The sequence below is a fragment of the Prorops nasuta genome, unplaced genomic scaffold (genome assembly GCF_024137725.1).
Source record: "Prorops nasuta isolate Cenicafe-Biocafe unplaced genomic scaffold, Cenicafe_Pnas_1.2 PNAS00009, whole genome shotgun sequence".
NCBI lineage: Eukaryota > Metazoa > Arthropoda > Insecta > Hymenoptera > Bethylidae > Prorops > Prorops nasuta.
Genome location: NW_027116806.1, coordinates 3,681,272 through 3,706,981, shown reverse-complemented (window position 1 = coordinate 3,706,981; position 25,710 = coordinate 3,681,272). Strand labels below are relative to the sequence as shown.

The 25,710-nt window shown below is 35.1% G+C and overlaps 1 protein-coding gene and 1 long non-coding RNA gene across 2 annotated transcripts; both read left to right on the top strand.

Moving 5' to 3' along the window:
- Window positions 1–11,442: 11,442 nt before the first annotated feature.
- Window positions 11,443–12,261, top strand: LOC136776178 (uncharacterized). Its single transcript, XM_066731558.1, has one exon. It carries the CDS (start codon window positions 11,443–11,445, stop codon window positions 12,259–12,261), a length of 819 nt encoding a protein of 272 aa, XP_066587655.1.
- A 629-nt stretch (window positions 12,262–12,890) lies between these two features.
- LOC136776288 (uncharacterized) lies at window positions 12,891–16,611 on the top strand. The gene is made up of 7 exons (XR_010823048.1): window positions 12,891–13,023; window positions 13,160–13,225; window positions 13,894–14,106; window positions 14,181–14,288; window positions 14,370–14,561; window positions 14,635–14,709; window positions 15,353–16,611. It is a non-coding gene; the product is annotated as an uncharacterized lncRNA (long non-coding RNA).
- The last annotated feature ends 9,099 nt before the right edge of the window (window positions 16,612–25,710 follow it).

The following is a 25,710-nucleotide window of genomic DNA, read 5'->3' as shown; positions in this document are numbered from 1 at the left end:
ATATTGGAAATTTTCAATGTCAATTATGCGTTAAATGACATAATTTAATTAGTTGCGTACTCTTACAGACCTCTATGCGTACTGTTATCCAACCGTAAGGGAAAGAGTACGCAAGTGTCTCTATCTCATTTTTTGTTTATTTTCAAAAAGTTCAATCAAGTTAATTCAATGTTTTTTTATAAATTTACATATTATAATAAATGCTTCAACGAATAAATCTTTAACTTATTGTTTAAATTTTATTGTTTATTGTGTAGCGTATATTAAATATTAATTGCGTACTTCTATACCAGCCTACCCTACAAACATTGCATCCCATAATTTCAAAATGTGGCTGCTTAAAGTGGTTCGAGCGCGACTCTCTAGTCAATTAGACTTTTTGGTAGTTACAAAATTGAAAGTAGTACTTTACTTATTCTGGTTATGATAGAAAATCAATTTGTAGAAAATAAATAATTTAAGTGTTATTTTTATTCATTTTAAATAATCTTTTTGAAACAATTATATTAAAAGAAATATTCATACGACTTGAGTAGTTGCCACATTTCCATGCAGAATTTAGACAAGTACGAGATTTTAAATTTTTCACAAGTAATAATAGGAGATTATTATCGGTAATATACAAATTTTCGGTGATTAAAAAATTGCTTATAATTTAAAATATATTACTACAGTTTTATATTGCTTTGTGAAATCATTGCAATACGGAACATTTTAAATTTCTTTAAAATGTGTTGATCGCCCATTAGGCTACATGTTAAAAGTGCCAATTTCAAATAATTATTTCTTACTTATATCATCGGTAACACATCATTCCAAATTTTAGTAGATTAATCCTCTATGCCTAAATAACGTTTCTTTAAAAATTTAAATAATTCTGAAGAAATTTCATTGGCGCTCGGACCATCTTAACCCGTCAATGGGCGCGCGTGATGTCCTCAGCACCCCAAGAATAGAAATCTATCGGTAACTTAGCGGAAAATTTGTGCAGTCAATTATAAGTATTATAATAGAAATAACTTAAAGAAATGCAACTGCTATTGTATACCAAAGGGCACGCCCCATTGATGATATTATTGAAAAATATATTGGAATTCGTAAATATTTTATGTCAAATAATGAAAAATAAATGAGGGGCCCATGGCACCCCACACGCCTATCTACGTAAAAGAAAAATCACGCGTCTATTCGGGTTAATGCCATTGCATACCACGGGCCTGTGGCAAGTAACTTTTTTGTGTTATTATTATTATTTTACAAAATATCTAATTTTCTTGCTGCAAAAATATATACTTACCTAACAATTGGATTTCATTAATTTTTTTAATTGGAATATTTTATTTTAGTATATTATTTCGGCTAGATGATTTATGTACTGCCGCCTTTTTTACAGATGAAGCTTGTTCTTTGTGGGATCTTATAACGTTTTGTAAGAATATAGGAATTAAAACTAAACAATTGTTTTAACTAATTCAATCTAACAAAATATTTTCCAATGTTCTCATCATTCCATAATGTAAAGCTTCAATTCAAGATATTAATTTATTAATCTATTCAATAAAATACAAAATATTACAATGATGGATTGTTATCGTAATTACACTTTTAGAGGCTTTAAACATAGTATTCAATGATTGTTGAATTATATTTCCAACATTTTATACCCAAAATCACCTTAAAGCTCTTCGCTTTCAAAAATTTGCTTCTAAATTTACCTCTAAATCCACCTTTTTCTTAGGTTTTACTCTTACTATATCAATTTTTTATTATGGCTCTTTCTCAGGCAAACTAGTACCATTTATATATTCTTTTGATTAATATAAACTGTAAAATATATACCAGTTAATGCAATAGAAGCCTATGTTTTTTAGGTATCATGAGAAACGGTTGTGTCTCGACGGCAAGTATATATAAAAGTAGATAATGACATGTCCACACCGCCGAGCACTACCGTGTAACTTATACAGCAAGTTTGGCAATCTCAATTTTTAAACCAATTTATTTCAATGAATGATCACTTGTCATGGCTTAAATCAAACTTTTCTTAAAATAGTTTTGAACAAGCTATCATTTGAGCCCGCGAACATCAAAATCGGTTCACGCAATCCAGAGATCTCACTCTGTTAGCTATATACCCATAAAAAACAGACTTCGCCTGTGAAAAAAGGCGGCAAGTACATAAACTATCTAGCATAAATAATATAGTAAAATTATCCAATTAAAAAAAGTAGTGAAATCCAAATATTAGGCAAGTGTATTTTTTCACCTTAGCAAAAGTTAAATTTTTGAAAAAAAAAGGAACAAAAAAGTTACTTGCCGGGCCCGTAATGTCCATGCACAGTGGGAAATTGAATCGTGTGTGAGATGCAGCTATAGCGTAGTACAGCAAATTTCATGTTAAAATGCAGAGTGAAGTTAGCCGAACTACAGGCGATTCTATTTCTCACTGTGCATGGACATTACGGAACCAGCAAGTAACTTTTTTGTTCCTTTTTTTTTTCAAAAATGTAACTTTTGCTAAGATGAAAAAATACACTTGCCTAATATTTGGATTTCACTACTTTTTTTAATTGGATAATTTTACTATATTATTTATGCTAGATGGTTTATGTACTTGCCGCCTTTTTTTACAGGCGAAGTCTGTTTTTTGTGGGATAGATAATATATGAAAATAAATAAATAAATTGTGATCGATTTTTTGTATTTTCAAATAATAATATCGCATAATTAAAAGAGGTAGTGCAAAAGTGGATGAGCTAGTCTAAAGGATCGATATCGCAATTTTGGCAAATCATCGAATAGTTCCTCCCGATCTTTCTCCGTTAATTTTTACAATTTCTGAGAAATAAGCATATCTACGTGTAGCCCTAAATGTCTACTTTCTACGATGTCTAAACAACTTTTTTCGATAAAAGCAATTTTTCCGGCTTAAAAAGGCACTTCACGCGCCGTGTACCCGTACCTTAATGTTCGTACGGAAGGAGAAAATAAAAATTAGCAAACGATGCTTATTTCTCAGAAATTGTAAAAATTAAAGGAAAAAGATCGGGAGGAACTATTCGATGACTTGCCAAAATTGCGATATCGATCCATTAGACTAGCTTATCCACTTTTGCACTAACACTTTTAATTATGCGATACTATTATTTGAAAATGTAAAAAATCGATCACAATTTGTTTATTTATTTTCATATATTATCTATTATAAATATCGACTTAATCTCTGTCATCCACGTGCTTTTACTTGTTAAGAACGATTAATCGTTTTTCTATTTATGAGGTATTTTAAATTAAATAGATTGCAATAGGAATGACATATTAAATACCAAATACGATTCTTAGGTTACTTATTTTTAATTCTGCAGCATTCAAAAATGTTCTCCGCAATGTTAGAGTCACTTTTTGAAGCTACAGCTGTTAAAGTCATTAATGTTTAGAAATATGCAAAAAAAATATTTTGTTTTATTATGAAAAGACATACGAAGTAAATCAATTTAAGATTATAATTAATACTTTCTTTTGGAAATTAAACTTAATAGAGAAAGGTTCCATCGCTTTAATAAGCGACTTATGATTTTGCTTCTAAGCTGCCAAATAAGTGCCATAGCGTAGATGGTAAGGCGACTGCCTGCTGTTATCGCGGGCTCGGGTTCGATTCCCGAAGATTCGTGCAATTTTTTAAAATTTTGTTTTCATAATGATTTTTTTTTATTACCATTAATACTAGATTAAATAATAAATTAAGAAAATGAAATATTTTTAACAATAATACGTAACATCAGTTTCAACAAAATTGATCAATGTTACGTTTAATCATCGCATTTCCTTATTTATTATAAAATCTAATAAGTTAATGGCTGCTTATAAATATTATTTTAATATTCATTTAACGTGGCCAGCTTTTTTATCATAGCTGCCAGAAAAGACATTTCTTAATTTGCTTCGGCTAGCACGGCTTTGCTCGTTGGCTAAACGAACGAAGATCGAGTGCGAGAAAGAGAGGTCCGATGAAAGTATACGGCTCTCTTTCGTACTTACGTTCAACGAAGCTTGCCGAAGTCAAGCGACGGAAGCCGAGACACGTATGCATCGCTGTGATGGTATATGTGATCAGCGAGAGGGGCACGAGTGGGGATGTCTCACGCATGCCAGAATTTCTAGAAGGCTTTGGGAGTCGTAGTGAGCCTATGGTTGCATAGTGGGGGGAACGAATACCCGCTTTCTATCATCACTGGTATGCATCGCTGTAATGGTATATGTGATCAGCGAGAAGGGACACGAGTGGGGATGTCTCACGCATGCCAGAATTTCCAGAAGGCTTTCGGAGTCGTAGTGAGCCTATGGTTGCATAGTGGGGGGAACGAATACCCGCTTTCTATCATCACTGGGTGGACTTGGAATATCTACGCGAGCTTCACGACAAACACTCCGATCTACCATTCTGCCCGGTTCGTGAGAAGCCGCCAGGTTCACGCCAGGAGAAACTGCTGGCAACCGTCGGCGATAAGACGCGTTATGTGATACACTACCGTGCTCTACAGCAGTGTATACGTAACGGTATCGTCTTAAAACGCATTTATCGCGGTTTAAAGTTCCGGCAGTCCACTTGGCTGAAGGCGTATATCGAATTAAATACACGCTTGCGGACAGCCTCGAAAAACGATTTCGAGAAGAATCTCTTCAAGCTAATGAACAACGCAGTATTTGGTAAGACTATGGAAAATGTTAGGAATAGAGTTGACGTGAAGCTCGTAACCAAGTGGGAGGGAAGATACGTGGCGGAAGCGCTGATTTCCAAACCGAATTTTCACAGTCGTTTGATATTTGAAGAGAATTTGGTCGCTATTCAATTGTCGAAATTATCCGCGAAGTTTGATAAGCCCGTGTACGTAGGCATGAGTATTTTAGATATTTCAAAGACCTGTCTGTATGAATTCCATTACGATTATATGCTTCCTACATTCGGCAGTAAATGTAAAGCGATGTATACCGACACGGGCAGTCTAGTGTACAGTATCGAGTGTGACGATGTTTACTCGGTCATGAAACATAATCTGGTCAAATTCGACACCAGCGATTACCCTGCTGATAATCGGTACGGCTTACCACGAGTCAATAAAAAAGTGCCTGGGCTAATGAAGGACGAGAACAATGGAAAGATCATGACCGAGTTCGTTGGACTGAGAGCGAAAATGTACACCTTTAAGGTGCAGGAATGTACGAAAATTACCAAAAAGGCTAAGGGAGTCAAAGGTTATGTTATCGATAGAAACATAACCTTTGACGACTACAAGGATTGTTGGATAATTTCACCGTACAGTCCCGTAACCAAAATTTAATTCATTCGAAAGTGCACAAGGTGTTTTCCACTACTCAGCGAAAAATTGGTCTCAGTCCGTATGACGATAAACGTCACATAACACCCGGTACTGTAGCGACTCTACCTTGGGGAAATTATAGATTAAAAGAGTAGATTTTAATAGCTGTATTTATTGTATTATATTATATTACATACATTATTATTATTACAAAACATTGTTCTTATGTATCCACGAATGATGTGTTTTATCCATTCCTAACCATTTTACAAAAACATTATTCCCTTTCTTACGCAATATCTTCTCTACCAAGTATGCATCAGGATTAGCTGTTTTTAAAAGTTCATATTCATAAAATCCACCATGTATTTCTGTGCCACGAGGATCTCTAAGTAGATACATGGCAGGATTTGTCCTTTGCACTTTTGTAACTTGAAATATTTCAGTACTCCAGTTCGGTGTGTAACCTTTAGCAAACGCATTTTTGTATTTACTGATTCGCACGAAATCACCGGCCTTGAACTTGGTACGTCCAACGATCTTAATGTTGCTGTATACAGTAGCAAGCTGATGCTCAGCATGCTTAGGTTTTACGTCAACGGGTCGCATTCCTATAGTACGATGTCTTCGTGCGTTATAATCATCTACCAGCTGTTGCAGTATATTTCGCCATTTGTAACTACCGTCCAGTGTAAAACGTTTCCACATTGCGGTTTTTAACGTTCGATTCCAACGCTCGACTATTGACGCTTTTAACGTGCTATACGTGGAGTAATAATTTATTCCCCATTTTTTCATAAGCAATTGAAACTCGCTGTTGTAAAATTCTTTACCGTTATCAGTTTGCAAACTTTTGGGACATCTTCCACTCTTTAAGATTTTTCCCATAGCTGTGGTCACTTCCTTACTGCTTTTTGTCTTAAGCGCTATTGCCCAACCATACTTCGATAAGGTATCAATCACTGTCAGAATATAGTAGTAACCTGTGTCAGCATAAGAACGCATGTCTACAAAGTCAGCCTGCCAGAGATCATCGAAACCACGTATTATGACTTTTCGTCGTGGAAAATTTCTTCTCGCAGGGACATGTAACTCTTGCACCAGCTGTTTCTTTTCTTCACTTACGATTTTCCCTAATTCTCTTTTTACAACCTTTCCCTCAGACACATATAATTTCTGTTTCTTTTTTTCAGTCATGATTCTTTTTCTTTCAAAAGCAATCGATTATCATGAGTATAAAATGTATGATGCACCCTAAAAATTCACTTTTTGGATCCATCATTAATCATGCTCTTTGTTTACAAAAGTTTTGCCTCAATCTCCTGTATTTTTTTATTTATTCTCTCTTCAATTTTTTCCTCCAATTTAGCTAAACTATGTTGCAAGAACTTTATATTCACAGCACATGTATTATTATCAGAATCAATAGTCAAATTTCCTATTTTTTTATTATTCAAATCCAGTGCTCTTTTAGTCACATTTAATGTACCAATATTAAATTCTTTCCTTACGTTAAAACCACTACCAAATTTGTTAATTGACATATTGACGTGTGGTACGCAACTGAACAAAATGTTTATAAATTGTACCCTTTTATAGAATAAGATCCTCTTCACGCAACTCTTCTATTATTGACTGTATTTCATTATGGTGGTTTGTATGACCTACGGTGGTTGATGCAATTAAAAGCCGCAATCGATCCACTAATTCATTAGGATCGTTCCAATGTATATAGTTTGCAGGCTCATCAGTAACACGCATAAATCCACTACCAGCTATCACTCGTTGTGATGGTACTTTATTGTAAATTAATGGTTGAATTATTTTCTTATACTTTGGACCCTTATTCCCTTGAACCTGTTGGTAACTATCATTTGCTCTTTTATATGATTTAGTTTATTCAAGAATTTGCTTATATATGATCTTGTCATCAATAGTGTAGAGATTTTTATCAGGCTCCTTCATGAAGATTAATTCAAAAAGACCTCTCGTACCAAAATAGCGCTTTTTATCAATTAAAATATCACCTTCATGACTAATATCAAATATACATCTTCCTATCACATATTGGTTCCTTTTATCTAATGTAACTCCGAAACCATGATCGATTTGATCTTTACTACCGAAAAGAAACAACTGCATATAATGACGTGCAATAGGTGGAAAAGATCTCCAATCTATGGAATGATTTATTTGTTTTTTAAGCAATCCTAAGGTTTCCTGTCTTGATGTTGAATGTGATGATACAGACTCTTGTCCAGACTCTGAATGGTAATGATATATATTCTGAGATTAATTTCATTGGTAATACTGTTTTATCAAAAGTAGATTTTTCATCATTATCATCATCATAGATCATCAATGATTTATTTGTAAGAGTACCGTCATTGTTATGTAATTTCTTTTTTTTCTTGATAATATACTCATTGGGGGTTGAAGTATGATAACGCTTCCGATTCTTGTCATGATTTATATCTATGTTTAAGTCATAAGATCCTTCATTGTTATTATCTGTTTGCATAACTATTTTTTTCAGTGGATCAACTATTGGTTTAAAAGTTTCATTTAATCTACTTTCCACCATTGATCTTTCCGATTTCAGTGCTCGATGTTTTTCACGAATCACCTCACTCGTTTCAGCAATCTTCTTAAGTAGTGACTTTTCATCCATTTTTATTGTTGAACGAGTCAATGTACTAGTTCAATCGATCTTTATAGCTGTTCAATCAACTAGTTTAGCAGTTCAACCGACCGGTTCAGCGGTTCGACTGATCGGTTTAGCGGTTCAACCGACCTGTTTAGCGTTTCAACCGACCTGTTTAGCGGTTCAACCGACCTGTTTAGCGGTTCGACCGATCGGTTCAGCGGTTCGCCTGACCGGTTCAGCGGTTCGACCGACCGGTTCAGCGGTTCAAATGACCGGTTCAGCGGTTCAACCGACCTGTTTAGCGGTTCACCTGACCGCTTCAGCGGTTCAACCGACCTGTTTAGCGGTTCAATCGACCAGTTCAGCGGCTCAATCGACCGGTTTAGCGGTTCGACCAACCTGTTTAGCGATTCAATTGACCCGTTTATCTTTATAACTGATTTGCTTAATAATGTATTTACACTGTTCAATGCTCTACGTTAGACTAACACTTTTCAGCACTGATATGATGCTTTATGCTATTCGATGGTTGCATATTCATCGAAACCCTTCCGATATCGACCATTTTGCATACCACTGTCCTTATGAATTACTAAAAATCCATAATCTTCCTGCCAACACTTTGAACACAATTCACAAAATTGTTCAAATGTCATATCAGTGTTTACATGATCTTTGTAAACATGCTTCAAGTTAGTCCCATCCTGCTTAAAAATGATTAACATATTTGCATTGTCACGAATCAGATGTTTTGGGATCTTAGCATAGGTCTGACAAAGATAGAAGCAATCGATGCTCGAATGCCGACCCATTGAAAAGTAGTCTCTTATATTGTCCTGCTTATCGCTTGCCACATCATCAAATATAAAGATTGAATTTGGTAATGCATCTGTCACATTTATAACCTCACTATTATTTGAAAATTGATGATAACCAATTTCCTCCATATCTGTCAATAGTTGTTCCAAGTAACGGTACTTTGGTTGCTGCAACGATTTCGAGTAAACATACAGGTTGTCAAATCTTACACCGTGAGGACTGTCAATAAGACTTAGCAATACGTTTTTTTCCCACAATTTGAGGGTCCGCAAACTATACAGCGTATAGTTGACGGAAGCAAAGATCCATGATGTTTCATATCACTAACGGTGGCAGTGTGATAATCGGTATTAGAGATATTGATACTTAATGGTTGCTTTACGAAATGCATTCTCAAATGACTGTGAGGTTAAATCGTAATTGCATGAGCTATTTATAGGCATGAAATCGGAGAATTCAATCAGTTTTCATTATGCCTGCATTTGTGTTGGATGTTACAAGTTTGGAGGAGTTAAGCAGTGATCAATTGGAATACGTACCGAAAATTGTACTTTTAAAATACTTTTCACACAGTATTGACAGATATTGGAATAAATTGCTCAAGCATATTCGTGCAGATCCTGAGGTTCAAAAATATCGCTATTGTTTACAATATTTCAATCTACCTAATACTACTCATGCGGATGGACTACCACCGTTGATAAAAGATTGTTATACATGTCGTGCGTTGGATGTGGATCATTCCTCAATAAAACAATAAACAAACTACCGTTTGAGCTTCATTTACCAGGATACAATTATTGTGGACCAGGAACTCGACTTCAAAAACGATTAGCACGCGGTGATCGAGGTGTGAATCAGCTGGACGAAGCCTGTCTAGAACACGATATCGCATATTCGCAATACAAAGACCTATCGCAGCGTCATCAAGCTGAGAAAGTGCTCGCAAAACGTGCACGTAGACGTATCACAGCTGGTGACGCAACTTTGGGTGAGCGTGCTGCAGCAACAGCTGTCTAGGCGTCTATGAAGGCAAAGCGTAAACTTGGTTTAGGATTACAAACAGATATGGTGAGGAAAGCAGCAGTGAGAAAAACTGGAAATAGTGCTGTAAAAAAACGGAAAATTCGAGTCCCTAAAAAACGGGGCGGCTTGTTGCCTTTGCTCCCACTGCTAGGTGCGGTGGGAGCACTAGCAGGTGGGGCATCAGGTATAGCGAAAGCTGTAAACGATGCCAAAGCTGCGAAAAAACAGTTGGAAGAAATGCAGCGTCACAATCGTATGATAGAAGCAACTGCAAGAGGCGGACGGGGGCTGTATCTCGCACCGTACAAACGAAACGGAGGAAGGATAGCAAAAAAATCAATGTCAAAGAAGGGAACAAAATGTAACTGTACACGTTCTACCAAGATCTGGTGCTACAAGTAATATTCAATTATCTCACGTATGTTGTGATATACCAAATTTCCGTGGAGTCTTTATGCGTACAAGTCTGCCACGAAACGGTCCATGGTCTAATGAATGTGCAATCGTTAACCTTGACGATTCTAATGGTCCAGGCACTCACTGGGTTGCCTACGTTAAATGCAATAATCTTGTAAATTATTTCGATTCTTTCGGCAATCTGAAGCCACCGACTGAACTCGTACGGTACTTCGGTCCGCTTAGTACAATTTATTACAATCATGACCAATATCAGTCGTATGATACGAGAATTTGTGGTCAGTTGTGTGTTAAATTTCTAAGAGAACAGACGAAATGTCTTTAACATTTACGCTATCAGGACACGGCCATGTGTTGGAATCAAATTTTTTCCCACCGATCAATCTGGACGATGGTCACTATGAGCTGGGACTCGTAGATTTTCAAAGTTTCTACTCGATCGCCAATGTAGATGAGACGAATAATAAATTTTACTTTGGTAAAAATAAACTAATAACCATACCTACAGGCTGTTATGAGTTGAGTGCGATAAATGAATACTTGCGTATGCGGTTGGAGTTACCGTATGATGATAATGTTATTATTCTGCGTGCCAATAATAATACACTGAAAAGTGAAATAATGTGTAAATATTCTATTGATTTTACAAAAATTAATAATATTGGTTCTCTGCTAGGATTTTCGTCGGACCGCGTAATCCTACCAAACACTTGGGCTGAATCGGACGAACCGGTGAATATTTTAAAAGTAAATATTCTACGTATCGAATGTAACATTACCGCTGGTGCATATACGAACGGTAGGCCACGACATGTTATCCACGAATTTTTCCCAAGCGTTCCACCAGGCTATAAAATCTCTGAAACACCGAAGAACGTCATTTACTTGCCAGTCATTGCAAGGGTAATCGATCGTCTCACATTACGTATTCTCGATCAAGACAATCGTCCTGTAAATTTTTGAAGTGAAGAGATCACCATACGGTTACACATTAGAAAATGTTGATTTACAAGAATATTAATGATTATAAACAATCATTACTCGATGAACCAATCAGTCAATCAGCTGCAGTTGAATTGAATACATCATCATCATCATCATCATTACAGAGTAATATTGAAAATAATAAAATTGGAATTGATAATAAGAAAGTGCTAACGAGAAAAAATATAGATTTTCTACACTTATTGGGTTTGACTGTGAAGAAAAAAAATCATGGATCCGTTGAACGTTACCGCACAGCCTGTATACGACAATCGCATAAGTAAATTGGAAATACACGCCTATAATCCATATGCGAATGCATCATTGGGAAGTAGTGATGAAATTCGTATACCTATACAACAACAAGATTTGATTCTTTTGCCTAGCGGAAGTTACCTCTATATAGAAGGGAAACTGATTGAAGGTACTCGTGCTGCTGATACACCTTTGTTGGATAAAGTTATGCTCGACGCTAATTCTATGGCATTCTTATTCGATGAAATTCGGTATGAATTGAATGGTATTGAAATCGATCGTTGTAAAAACGTCCGCATTACTACCAGTATTAAGAATCTCATATCCTTAAGCACTGAAGAGAGTATGAGTCTACGTCATTCTGGTTGGTTTATTGAGACTCAAGACCGTGAAAATGTCACTAACAATTTCAACTTTTGCGTTCCCCTGCATATGCTGTTAGGATTCTGCGAAGATTACAAACGTGTCATCATCAATGCTCGCCATGAGCTTATTCTGATACGAGCACGTAATGATATCAATTCAATATTTTCATCGAATAAGTTCACCGATTCAAGAATCGAACTGTACCGAGTGCAATGGAGAATACCTCATGTGACTTTGAATGAATTTATCAAACTACAATTTCTACGTATTATCGAGCAGAATAAAAACCTCACGATGGCTTTTCGTTCCTGGGAGCTCTACGAATATCCGCTTCTCCCTGAAACACAGCGACATACGTGGGCTGTGAAAGCAGCTACACAATTGGAGAAGCCTAGATCAAGTAACACGGTAGTGTTACGCGGCAAGTAATTAAAAAAATACGAGCCGCGCGATACTACTTACTTTTACGCGAAGATTGAACCAAACTATACCACTCGATTCTTCCGATAGATATATTTTCCGATCGGTTCATTTAATGAAAATTTTAATGAAACTTTCATAATATAAATCGATTATAAGCTTTCGAATGAGACTACAAACGTCTAAATCGGTACACTCAATGCTGAGATATCAAGATTGAGCAATTACGATCAGTTATTTTAGTTTCAGCTTTTCTTCTTCTTCCGACCGAAAATTGTTGTCTCGCTCGGAAGTCTCACTCTTTCACAATAGAAGCCTATCAACGACATCTTCTGTCCTTCTCCACTACTCTTCCGATATAGTCCAAATGTGTTCGTGCTATAGGTGTGAAACAGATTCCAATATGGCCGCAACGCAGGCGCGACGTATATGTAGTATCCATCGAAGTGTTCGTTTTGTTAGTATGATTCGCACGTGAGTTTTCTATGTGAATTCATAGTTAAAATTTGGATGCATCAATTATATGGCAGTGATCCAGAAAACAATTAGATAAGTATTGTTTGTTAGAACAAATATTTAAATATTTGAGCAATGGTACTTTGTGATTTCTTTGTTTTATAGGTTACAGGAAATAGAGTGACTAATAGAAAACCATGCGTTTATAAACGCTCATCACATTCCAATTAATAAAGTAATTGGTAACAAAATGATGCCAAAACAAGGAAAATAGTTGTGGTATAGTCTATAACCCTTAATACGCATATTATTTAGGTTAGTTTCAATGTATCTTGAAGAACAAATTAAAAGTTAAATAACATTTTTCAATATCTGATTTTTATTTACTCAATTTTAATATTAAATGTGTTTATCAATATTATTATTATAGTATGTGTTTTCAAAATTACAGATTGTGTTAGCAAAATGCAGAAAGCAGATGAACGAATGGCAGATCGAACAGATTACATATATAAAGGTATGCAGAAACAAGAATTGAACATACATTGATCTTTTGTGACTTATAATTTTAATGAGGTTAGAAGCTTGTATTAATAAATATATCTTCTTTCACCATTTAAATTTGCCATAACTTGGTTTGTACGTATGTTTAAAAATTCAATCTAGATATTTTTATATATATATATACGCAGTTACATACCAGCATATACTTTAAGCTTACTCAGGTTATTTAGATCAGATATAATGGATTACGATGGACAAATTAGAAGGTATATAACATTTAAAAATTAATATTTAGATTTAATTCAGTCTTAGTCTTTCTGTTATATATGTTAGTGAATATTATTATTGTTTCCTAAATAGCAGATTGTTTTGGAAATATGCAGGAAATAGCTGGAATAATCGAAGATCGATGAGAATGATATATTATATATATATATATATATATATAAAGGTAGACAGAAAGAATAATTTGACATACAGTAACTGTTTGTGACTAATTACAATGAGGTTAGAAGGTTGTATTAACAAAATAAATCTTCATCATTTAAATTTGCCATAACTTGATTTGTACGTATGTTTAAAAATTGAATCTATATAAGTACTTTTATATACTTATATGCAGTCATATACCAACATATATTTTAAGCTATTGTGATTATATTCTTATAAAATGATTGGCAGGTAATATATTCTTCAAAAATGCAACAACAAGTATCGGAATGGGAAAATAAAGTAGAAGTTATCAAATTGTATCCAGTAGCTAATTATGTAGAGTATGAGCCATTTACGGATATTAGAAAATCATTCAATTAGACAATGCTACGGAGGATGATAAATTTGGATTTCAACTAAAAAGAGGCCTGGTATTTTACACTGCGTAAGATCTATAAAATTGTAAGACAAAAATATTAAAATTTATAAATACATATTCATATTTTTACAGATATATTTTTTTATATTAATTTCAGATTATATTGGAGAATTCTGTTTGGTATATGGTGATACATGATGCTTATCAATAAACTCTAATACAATAATATTGAGATACTTATTTCAATTTAATTTGTAACCTGCAGGTAGTGGAAATTTAAATATTATCACATTTTCGGTTCATAGCCTCTTGTATCGTTATTATAATTTTATAAAATGATTACCAGGCAATATATTCTTAAATAATGCAACAACAAGCATCCGAATGGAAAAAAAGAGTAGAAATAATTTGTATCCAGCAGCTGTATGTTAAGTATGAGCCATTTGTGGATATTATAAAATTATTCAATTATAATGTGTTTGAGATGAGCTTTATGTAGCAAAGCAACAATTAAAAGGAAAATTATATTGTATAATACGTACATATCCAATTTTAATTCAAACCAATTTTCTCTTAAGTAGCATTATATAATAAATTTGTCTTATTTACAGGATATATCAGAAAGAAGAATAAGGAGCATCTAGAATAGTGGAAAATTGGGTAAACTCTCAATTATTTGCATAAAGGTATGCAGAAAAAAATTTTAACATACGTAAACTGTTGGTGCCTATAATTATTGAAGATAAAAGGTTTAAGTAATAAATAGATCTTTCATCATTTAAAATTGTCATTATTTGTTGTGTATGTATATTTAAATAGTCAGCTTGGGTACTATTATGTTTGAGATGAAGTTTCAGTAGCAAAGTAACAACTGAAAGGAAAATTATATTGTATTATACAAATCCAATTTTAATTCAAACCAATTTCCTCTTAAATAGCATTTTTTTATATTATAAATTTATCTTATTTACAAGTTATCATAGAAAGAAGAAGGAGCATCTACAATGGTGGAAAATTGACTAAGCTATCACATATTTGCGTAAAGATAAGCATATAGAACATTTTAACATACGTAAACTGTTAGTGCCTAACTATTGAAGATAGATGGTTTTAGTAATGAGTACATCTTTCATCATTTAAAATTGTCATTAATTGTTGTATATGTATATTTAAATAGTAAGTCTGGGAACTATTATGTATGACTTGAGTTTTAGGTAGCAAAGCAACAATTGAAAGAAAATTATATTGTTTAATATGTATCCAAAATTAATCCAAACAAATTTTCTCTTAATTTGCATTGTTTATATTAAAATTTTGTTTTATTTACAGGTTATTTCAGAAAGAAGAAGGAGCATCTATAATAGGGGGAAATTGGCTAAGCAGTCACATGTTTGCGTAAAGATATGCAGATGAAACATTATAACTTACGAAAATTTTTGGTGACTAATTTTAATGAGTATAGAAGGTTGTAGTAATAAGTAGAACTTTCATCATCTAAATTTGTCATTAATTGCTGTATATGTAAATGATATTGATTAATACATAAGAGGAATATTGAGACGTGATTATATTTCTTCATACGCAAATGCAGTTATACAATGCATTGTAAATTGTTATTCAATTAGAAGTACTATTTCGTATAGGAGCAGAAAATGCTCTAAAATCTTTTATTTTTGCTTACAGAAACTATTGATAAATCTGTAAAAAATATTGATATTAGACAATATACTGAAATCCAATTTGTTGGAAAGCGGTAGTATGATGCTGGTGATTTAATCACTGCTCTGTGTGATAAATTAAGTTGCTTGAATCGCGTTGTGCAACATTATCTAACAAAAACGGACAAATATAGTACTTCATGTTGTCATACAGATATTACCCAATCTTGTAATAATATTTTATTACTTACGCTATTTGATGATATGAAGAGTTTGTTAATTCCCAAAAAATTATTCAAAAGTAATTCTTGGAGCACATGAAAGAAATAATTCAGAGCAACTTCTCTAAGTGGAAAAAAACTATAGAATTCTTTGTGCAGTAATTGCATGAGTTCTTTAGAGCTTCAGCAAAAAATTGCTAGTACAGTTACTAAAAAGTTCTGATTGTTAAATTATCATTATATAATACCAAAACTGAAAATATAGAAAACGTTAAAGATTGGATTGTTCTTAAAAACTGAAACATTAAAGGTATACCTATTGAGAAATTAGAAATGGATGATAAAGTTTAAAAAGCGAATTGTGCGATTTTCCATGACGGCAAGGATGCTGCAACTGGTCATCATACGTCTATGATACGTAAGGATAAATCATGGATATCTGTGAACGATCATATCGTTCAAAAGAAAACATGGCCCAGAAATTCAAAAGGTACGTTTATCATATTCTTTGAGGAAATTTAATTAATTCAATATTACGTTATTCGTATCTCTAACGGCTGCTTTTATAAATGTTGAAAGTTGTTATCATGGGTAAAAACATCTTAACATGTTCAACAATATTAGCACCACGGCTGCGTTTAAAACGCCATTTCACTAAATATTGGCCGCAATTATAGCGCCTTCGGCTGCAATATATCTATAGTGAGTAAACTATTTAACAATGATATGATTTCCAGAATGAGTTTCTATCTTTATTAAATTATTTTCTCACTGAGTATCGCGCCGTTTCAAATAAAATCCCGTAATACATATTTTTTGTTTAGAAAATTATTGTATCTTTCTTCATCAAAACTATTTATAACGAGTTGATATGTAATTTTTCATTGTTTTTAGCTATAATTTTTCAATGTAGTATTTAAAATGTTGTACTTTTCCTTTTTTAATATTGTTAAATAAAATTGATTATTGTTAACAATATAATCATTTATATATTTCAATTTATATTCCCTTCCAATAAAATTTATTTATTAGAATACACATTCTTTCTTTAAGAGTTTCATTACATTTTGTATTATTTGCATAAAGAAATTTTTAAGATGTATCTTTGTCACATATTACAAAAAGCTCTAAAATCCCCCAAAAAAAAACACTTTAGTGTAAAAAACAACGGCAAGTAATTTGGTCCTTTCTCTCCACAAAAATTAAAATACCAATAAAATACCATCAAAAAAAAATTTACACAAAATAAATCTCAAACAAAAATACCGGCAACACAAAGAATTAAAATCACTTAAATTCGACAAGTAATTATTTGATCCCAAACAAAAATAGCGGCAACATAAAGGATTGAAATCACTTATAAATTCGACAAGTAATCAAGCGGTAATATAAAGCACTGAGGTCGCATAATTTAGGCAACTAAAAGAATGTAAATAAATAATTAATTATTGTAGGAATTGGTCCGAAGGGAAAAAAGGAATTACACTACACGATATCTGTTTAGCAATAATCTCTGTATTTCGGTCATACGTCGTTACATTACACTCGCTTATCGGTCACTGTCCTTCCGCTTTCTTCAGGCCCTACTCCCGCGAAATAGAGCGCCGATCGTTCCCGGAAACACCCGATTGGAATGTCAATTTTAAAATCCTACACTCGGCCATCCTATTAATTTTCGGCCTCCGAAAACAAATTGTCTGGTTGCCATGGTTTCATATATTCTGCTGTCGTTGTGGTATGTCGCGGACCCTCATTATTTCCAACACGCTCCACGTCGTAGGAATTATTGTATTTAGCTCGTTTAATCCTATAAGGTCCTAGGTATTTTGGCTTTAGTTTAAGACCTGGGCCTCCTTGAGTTCGTTTAATTGCGACCAGATCGCCCACCGTATATTTATTCGCTGGTCTTCGGCGTAGATTATAGGTTCGTCGATTTTCTTCCTGAATTTTGCTTATCTGGACCTTGGCTTCTTGTCGCAATTTCATTCGTTCCTCTTCGAATCCCCTTTGTAATTCTTCTTCAATTAGTTCTTTCAGTTTTACATCTGCTGCGTCCTTCATTTTTACTCCAACATTAATTCAAACGGGGTAGTGCCGATACTACGCTGGAAAGACGAGTTTATTACACTCTGCAACCGACTAACGTGCTGATACCATTTCTCAGCGTTTTCTAATGAAAATTTCGTCAACACGGGTATAATTGAGCGATTTAGTCGCTCGATCTGTCCATTAGACCTGGGTAGCCCAGTTGTAACTAGTATTCGCTTTATGCTCTGCTGATTGCAATACTCTTCGAATTCATGCGAACTGAACGAAGGTCCTTTATCGGTTATTATTTGATGTGGATTACCGAAAATGCTCCTCTGGGATTCTAGTTTTTTTATGGTTTCACAGGTTGAAGTACTCTTCACGGGGTACAACCACACGAATTTGGTAAATGCATCTATGACTGCTAAAAGGTGGTTGTACTTTTTGCTGGTCGATGGCAAGCGACCGAGGTGATCTATGTGGTAGGTGTGCAGAGGCGTACGAGGCTTCTCCAAGGGATGCAGAAATCCTTCTTGTCTACCCGCTTTTCTGTTAGCTAAGATACACGGGACACAGTTTGATATAAATTTTTCAACCTTTTTAGCTAATTCGGGTATGTAATAAGATTGTTTTATAATTTCTATGGTTCTTTTCACCGAATAATGTCCCTTATGATGAATAAGGCCAATGATTTCGTATTGCATGGCCTTTGGAATGACTAGAACGTCTTTCCCTTCTATAAATTTATATAGTATACCGTTTTGCACTGAGAAATCTTTATATCCGTTTTCAATCTGTAGAAGTTCCTTTGTTACTTCTATTTCTGTGTCTAAAGCCTGCGCCTTCTTGATTTTGCTCAAAAATTCATCCGTCTTGATGGTCATTACCGGATACCTGCTCAAAGTATCAACATGAGGCATTCTAGCACCTGGTCGATGTTTGATTGTACAATCAAACTCTTGGATAAGCAGAGCCCATCTTGCTACACGTGGGGATACTTCCTTTTTATTCATGGTCTGCTGGAATGCTTGACAATCCGTAATGATCACAAATTTCAGCCCTAAAAGATAGATTCGGAATTTCTTAAGTGCTTCTACTATAGCGAGTGCCTCCAGTTCGTAACTTGTATATCTACTTTCGGCTGGCTTCGTCTTTTTACTCATGAAATAGACCGGATGCATTTTTTCATCTTCTGGTGATCGCTGCAATAATATAGCTCCAAATCCATCCTTCGAGGCATCGGTATGTAGTTCTGTTTCATCCTGTGGGTCATATATCTTTAGTACCGGTTCCTTGCTTAAGATAGTCTTTAATTGCTCGAATGCTTGTTCTTCCTCCTGTCCGAACTTAAATCCAGTGTCCTTTTTTAACAGATCGCTTAAAGGCTTCGTAATTCCTGCATAATTTTTAATGAATTTTCTGAAGTAACCCGTCAAACCAAGGAAACTCTGTATCCTTTTTAATGAGTTTGGTGCTGGGAAATTCATCACCGCGCGAATCTTCGTTGGAGACGGATAAACCTTACCGTCCTCAATCAAGTGTCCGAGAAATTCCACGCGCCTATGCATGAATTGACATTTCTTGAAGTTTATTTCGAGTCCGTGTTCACTAGCTACCCTGAGCACTGCATTTAATTTCTCAAGAGCGTCAAACTCATCCGTCGCTGGTACGATGAGGTCGTCCATGTAGGGCAGTACCACTTTCTTCGCAATTAAAGGATGGAAAACGCTGTTTATATATCTCTGAAAAACAGCTGGCGAATTACAGAGTCCAAAAGGCACGCGACGAAAACGATACTGTCCGCTTTGCGTAACAAATGCTGTATATTTCTTACTTTCCTCGTCAACTTCAACGTGAAAGAATCCATTTTTTAAATCCAAGGTGTTAAATATACGGGCATTGCATAATCTGTCTAGCTGATCTTCTATAACGGGCAGTGGGTATCTATCTTTTACTATAATTTCATTCAAATTTCTGTAGTCTATACACACCCGAGGTGTGCCATCCTTTTTTCTTACAACTAGTGCAGGGCTTGCGTATTCAGAAGAGCAAGGTTCGACAATACCTTCTTCGACCCATTTATCTACTTGTGTCTCCACGATCTCTCTCTCGGCTGGAGGCAACCTTCGCGGCCTAAGGTGCACCGGCTGTTCATTTTTTACAATGATTTTCATTTTAACGTCCGTAGTTTTTATCCTATTTGGCTTATAAGTTGATATCGCTCGTCTAACTCCTTCCCTAATCTTCTTATTAATTATATGTTCTATGCCTAGACCGTCCATACAATCGGGTTCTATTTGCATTACAAATGTTTTCGATTTTAACTTGGTATAGCGAACGCCTTGCTCATCTATACTCATACTTGCTTGCTCTAAAATATCTCGGCCGATAATCATCGTTACTCCCATAGATTCATGGGGGACAACGTGCGTTGTTAAGTTGAATTCTACTCCATCAATATATAAACATAACAGCGAACTGCCCAAACTGCTTACTTCACTCCCACCGAATCCCGACAACGTAATAGGGTTGCCTTCCATTTTTGACAGACCAATTTGCTTGGCTACATCCTCGCGAATTATCGTAACATGACTTCCTGTATCGACTAGAGCATTTATGCTATGGTTATTTATTATAATGACTTTATGAGTCTTAGTCATCCCGATCAACATCACGCCGTTCGTAGGCGCTGATGCAGACGAGTCTATTCTTTCCGGACGTTCTTTGCAATGTACCGCGATATGGCCGAATTTATTACATTTAAAGCATTTCTTGCCTAAGCGCCTACTATTACAATCGGTGGCCCGATGCCCGGTATTTCCACAATTAAAACATCGCGTAACTGCCGTGATTCCTGAAGTTACTGCAGCTTCTTCTTTCTTTCTAGAAGGCGGTCCATTCTTCTTTGCTGTGGCGTTCTTTTCTGGAATTGCGGCGTATATCTTTAGTTTTTCTTTGAATTCTGCCAGTCCCTTAGCACCATATAACACTACTTTGCTTCCGCTGTCATCTCTAATGCCTTCGATAACGTAATGTATCAGTGCCTTATGCTCTACACATCCTCGCGATGCTAGTTCTTTCATCTTTAGGAAGTATTCGTGAACCGATTCATCTCTTCCCATTTTACGTTTGGTTAGCGCGTCATGGATTAGTGCACTGTTTGTTCGCTCACTAAATTCGCGTAGTAGGGCATCCTTTAAGACTGTCCACGAATTAAGGCCTTGTTCTCCCTGCACAAATATCTTTGCCAGACCCGACAAGGCTCTCCTAGCAAACACCAATTTTTCAATTTCGTTCCATCGAAATAGATACGCTGCTTCTTCGAACTCTGTAATCCAGTGTTCGATAGAAAATGCATTCGAGCCCTCAAACGGTCGAATAGCATTTTCGACATCTCGATAGCTAAATGAAAATTGGCGCATCTGAGCAGTTCCTTGTCTCGATTCCTCTGTGCTTTCCCTTCGGTGTTCGTCCGCGCTTCTCGATATCCCTAGTTCTACGGGCGCTATTGGCTCAGTCCTTTCGTCGGTATGATCCTCCATTGGTTCGTCGCAGCTTTCGCACTGATCCTCATTATGTAGCAACTCGAAGTTTGTTAATGCGTCGCAAATGCGCACCGCCAATTCAGCCTTATTTCCTTCGTAGTCTATCGCGAGAATGTTGCAGATCGCTATCAGATCTCCTGGCGTATATTGCTGATTGATCCATCGCAGTTTTTCGTCACGTCTTTCGGCTTGGTCCTGCAAATGGAGGCCTGCAAATTCGCGCAATCGTTGCCTATTTTTGCGATCGCCTTCTTCGCCGAAAATAAGTTTGTGTAAGGCTTTGATCACCTTAGTCGATGCGGCTTTTATATTGTCCCTTATGGCTGGTATGTCTCCTAGAGTTCTCATTTTTGTTTATATTTAACACTACACAGCGGTCAAATGATCACGAACAGAATAAATACACTAACGGTAATACTTCCACTCGTAACGGTTTCGCTTATCCTATTTTAAAGAAATCTTACTGATATACTGTCTCGTGTAATATTTAAGTAGTGTGTTTTCCTTTTTTCACCTCTCGTCTTTCTTCTTTCTTCTTTTCTCTTTTCTTTTTTCTTCTTTCGTCTTTCTTCTTTCGTCTTTCTTCTTTTCTTCGAATCTCGGCTGAGCCCCCAAATTTGTAGGAATTGGTCCGAAGGGAGAAAAGGAATTACACTACACGATATCTGTTTAGCAATAATCTCTGTATTTCGGTCATACGTCGTTACATTACACTCGCTTATCGGTCACTGTCCTTCCGCTTTCTTCAGGCCCTACTCCCGCGAAATAGAGCGCCGATCGTTCCCGGAAACACCCTATTGGAATGTCAATTTTAAAATCCTACATTATTATATCATTTTTGTATACATACTACTTGCCAGGAGGGGCCAAATAGTGTTATGTATATTTAAAGCTTCGTTACAGTTGCATATTGAAACATATACTACTCTACACTTTTTGGCCCCTCCTGGCAAGTAGTATGTATACAAAAATGATATAATAATTAATTATTTATTTACATTTTTTTAGTTGCCTAAATTATGCGACCTCAGTGCTTTATATTACCGCTTGATTACTTGTCGAATTTATAAGTGATTTCAATCCTTTATGTTGCCGCTATTTTTGTTTGGGATCAAATAATTACTTGTCGAATTTAAGTGATTTTAATTCTTTGTGTTGCCGGTATTTTTGTTTGAGATTTATTTTGTGTAAATTTTTTTTTGATGGTATTTTATTGGTATTTTAATTTTTGTGGAGAGAAAGGACCAAATTACTTGCCGTTGTTTTTTACACGAAAGTGTTTTTTTTTGGGTTATGTGATACTGGCGTTTAGAAGAAATAAAAAGAACGATCAATACTCAGATGTACTTAAATTTAGCGATTGTGATGTACGTGATATTAAAGTCTATCTGAATTCTGAATTTTATCCGTACGATCGTCTCGATACAGATTTCACAAAATCTCGCTATTCCGTACTATATGACATGTATGTAAAGTTCTTCAATTCATATTATGCTGAAGAAAAACTGTCGAAACCAATGCTTGATTATCTAAACTTTTTAAAATATGGTCCACTTTTTGTAATTGATTGTTCACATCAAAATGAATCTATTAAAACTGGAACGGTTGATGTTAAAATTGAGATAGAGTGTTGGAAAAACATTCGGAGTAATACTACAGCGTATTGTTTAATTATACATGATAAAATTGTAGACTATAATCCACTTACGAATATTGTGAGAAATGTAAATTAGAAATGTAAGGTTTAGAATAAATAAAACATTATTTTTTAAAACATATATAAAAGTATTTATTAATTTACACATTATTACTGTTATTACACAAAAACATTATTCTTTTAATTTAAATTCCAGATTATTGTATTTTCCTCCCAAATATCTCATTATTAATATACTTTCATTTGCTGCTTTCTGCAGCTCTGCAAATTGGTCCTGTGCCTTCGATTCCAATAAAGCAGCTATCCGCGCTGGTAAATAGAACCATTTATCAGTAAATAGTTTAGCTATTAATCTCATCCCAAATTTCGTGTTAACTTTCAGAATTTGAAGTATTTCGTACTCTTGATTTTCTTCAAGAGTGTTTAATTTAATAAAATCCATCTCAGGGACGGAAGCTATTGAATTGACACCACTTAAAAAGGACATTCTTTTTTTCTATACTATAAAGAAAACCCTTATTATTATTAAATAACAAAGATTTAAATGATGTATTCTTACCTTTAGAAGAAAAAAAAATATGTATGAAACTTGTGTAAAGAATTAATCTGGTATATATTTTAACTGATACTAGTTAATACTGTTGACTGAAGCTTGAATACAAGTGACACTAGTTACCACTGTTGGAAGATTTTCAAGAATAACGCTTATGCAGTATTGCTTGAATTTATAATAAAAAAATGTAGTGGAGGGGGTAAAAAATAATGATGGTAGGGATATCTTAAAGATGTGTGCAGATATCAATTTTCGCTGAAATTTAAAAAAATTATTGTTGTTTTGTTAATTACATCATATTTTTAGCTTTAAAGAATTCAAAATATACACGTACGAAATCGAAACCAGTCAATTGAAATTTAATATTTAAAGCATACACAGATCTCAATTTTGTGTTACACTTTGAAATTTTGTTGATCGTATATTAAATTTCTAATTGTTGGGTGATGTATCATCACAACCTTGAAGTAGTTATTATTTTACAGTAAAAAAAGAAGATAAAAAAAAAGTTGAAGCCCCTTTCTCTCTATACCATCAGCTTATATTATCTTAGTAAGTATGGAGTGTTTCATAATGCTAATGTAGGGTTTTTTATTCTTTTGAATACGGAGAGGAGAGCAATTATCACTTCAGTAGTGATTCTAACAGTATAACACCATGAGCTCTGTTAGAAAAATCAGTTTGCCAGATAAAAAATTTGATTTTAAAAATTCATCCATACCAGTGGCAATTGTTAAGCCATATGCTCCTGAAGAAGAGCAACAACAACAACAGGCAGTGCAGATAGGTAACCGATGGATACCTCAGCAGCAGCAACCACTACGGCGACCACATTTGCTGCCACAGTATGCTGCTGCTGCTGCTGTGTTACGACTACGCAATATACAGCCGATGTGAGCATATGGGTTGTGTGACAGTCACCACCAATCGGTAAAAGTTAATAAAAGTCAAGACTAATAATAATAATTAATAAATAATAAATCATTTTTCTCTGTTTAATCATAGATGCTGTTTCTGTTTGGGGGAAAGATGGAGGTGAAAATTTCCCGGTTATAATATAATGGGAGAATGCTGCAGCGATTGCATGCCTTCACTTGTGAAATAATGATAACCCTATATTTTATTATTATTTTAAAAATTAAAATCATTTTAATAAATGTTGAGACATTGATAGTTTCCCTAAATCTATCGTTTTATTTTCCTACCAATCTATGTCCCTTCATCCCCATTATCCTTACATAGAGGGTTCAAATTAATAGTAGTAGTAGTAGTGTATATAGAAAAAATATTTAAAAGATGCTTGTAACCATTGTAGGTCGCAGTGAGCGTGAAACGCTGTGCTCAGCCAAATAGCACATCCGAGACCGCTATTCTCTCACTCATTCACTCTCTCTCTCTCTTAAAAATTACAGCAGTTCCTAAAGCAATTAAAAAAATATGCCCTGACGTCATCAGAGTGGGGGACTCATAAGTGGTGGGGGTCAATGCAGTCCCTAAACTTATATCAAAATTGTGACACGTTCGTGAAGCAATTAAAAAATTACTGTGACGTCAGCGGAGTGGAGGAACTCATATGCTAACCAAATGAGGGGGGGGGGGCATGACTTCAGAGGAGTGGGGACACCTCCCGCCTCGCGACGGGGAACCCCGCGCGCCGCACCCCCCTCGTCACTGTTCCAGTATCGGCATAGCTACACTACTCACAGAATTTATAATAAAGAGAGTTAACCAAAGCTGAGGAATTATTGTATTAGCACCCCTTCCCCTATATTCGCGTACGAGGGTTGGAACCCCCTCTGTATAAATAAATATTCGGGTATTATAAAATATTTACATCAAAGGCGCCCGGGTCTTGTAGGAAGTCGCCTATTGGGACGCGAACGCGATCGGTGAGGGATCACTCCTCCCTCCCCTTCTACATTATCCCTTGGGATAGACAGTAGCATCACAGTACTTGCCGTTGCAACACTACCGTGTCTCTTGTTTTCGCTATGTTAAGAACGTTCATCTTTTCTCTACTACTTA

Bases quoted from the DNA above. Each gene is read 5' to 3' on its own strand.
- LOC136776178 (XM_066731558.1), top strand. From the start codon at position 11,443: ATGGATCCGTTGAACGTTACCGCACAGCCTGTATACGACAATCGCATA.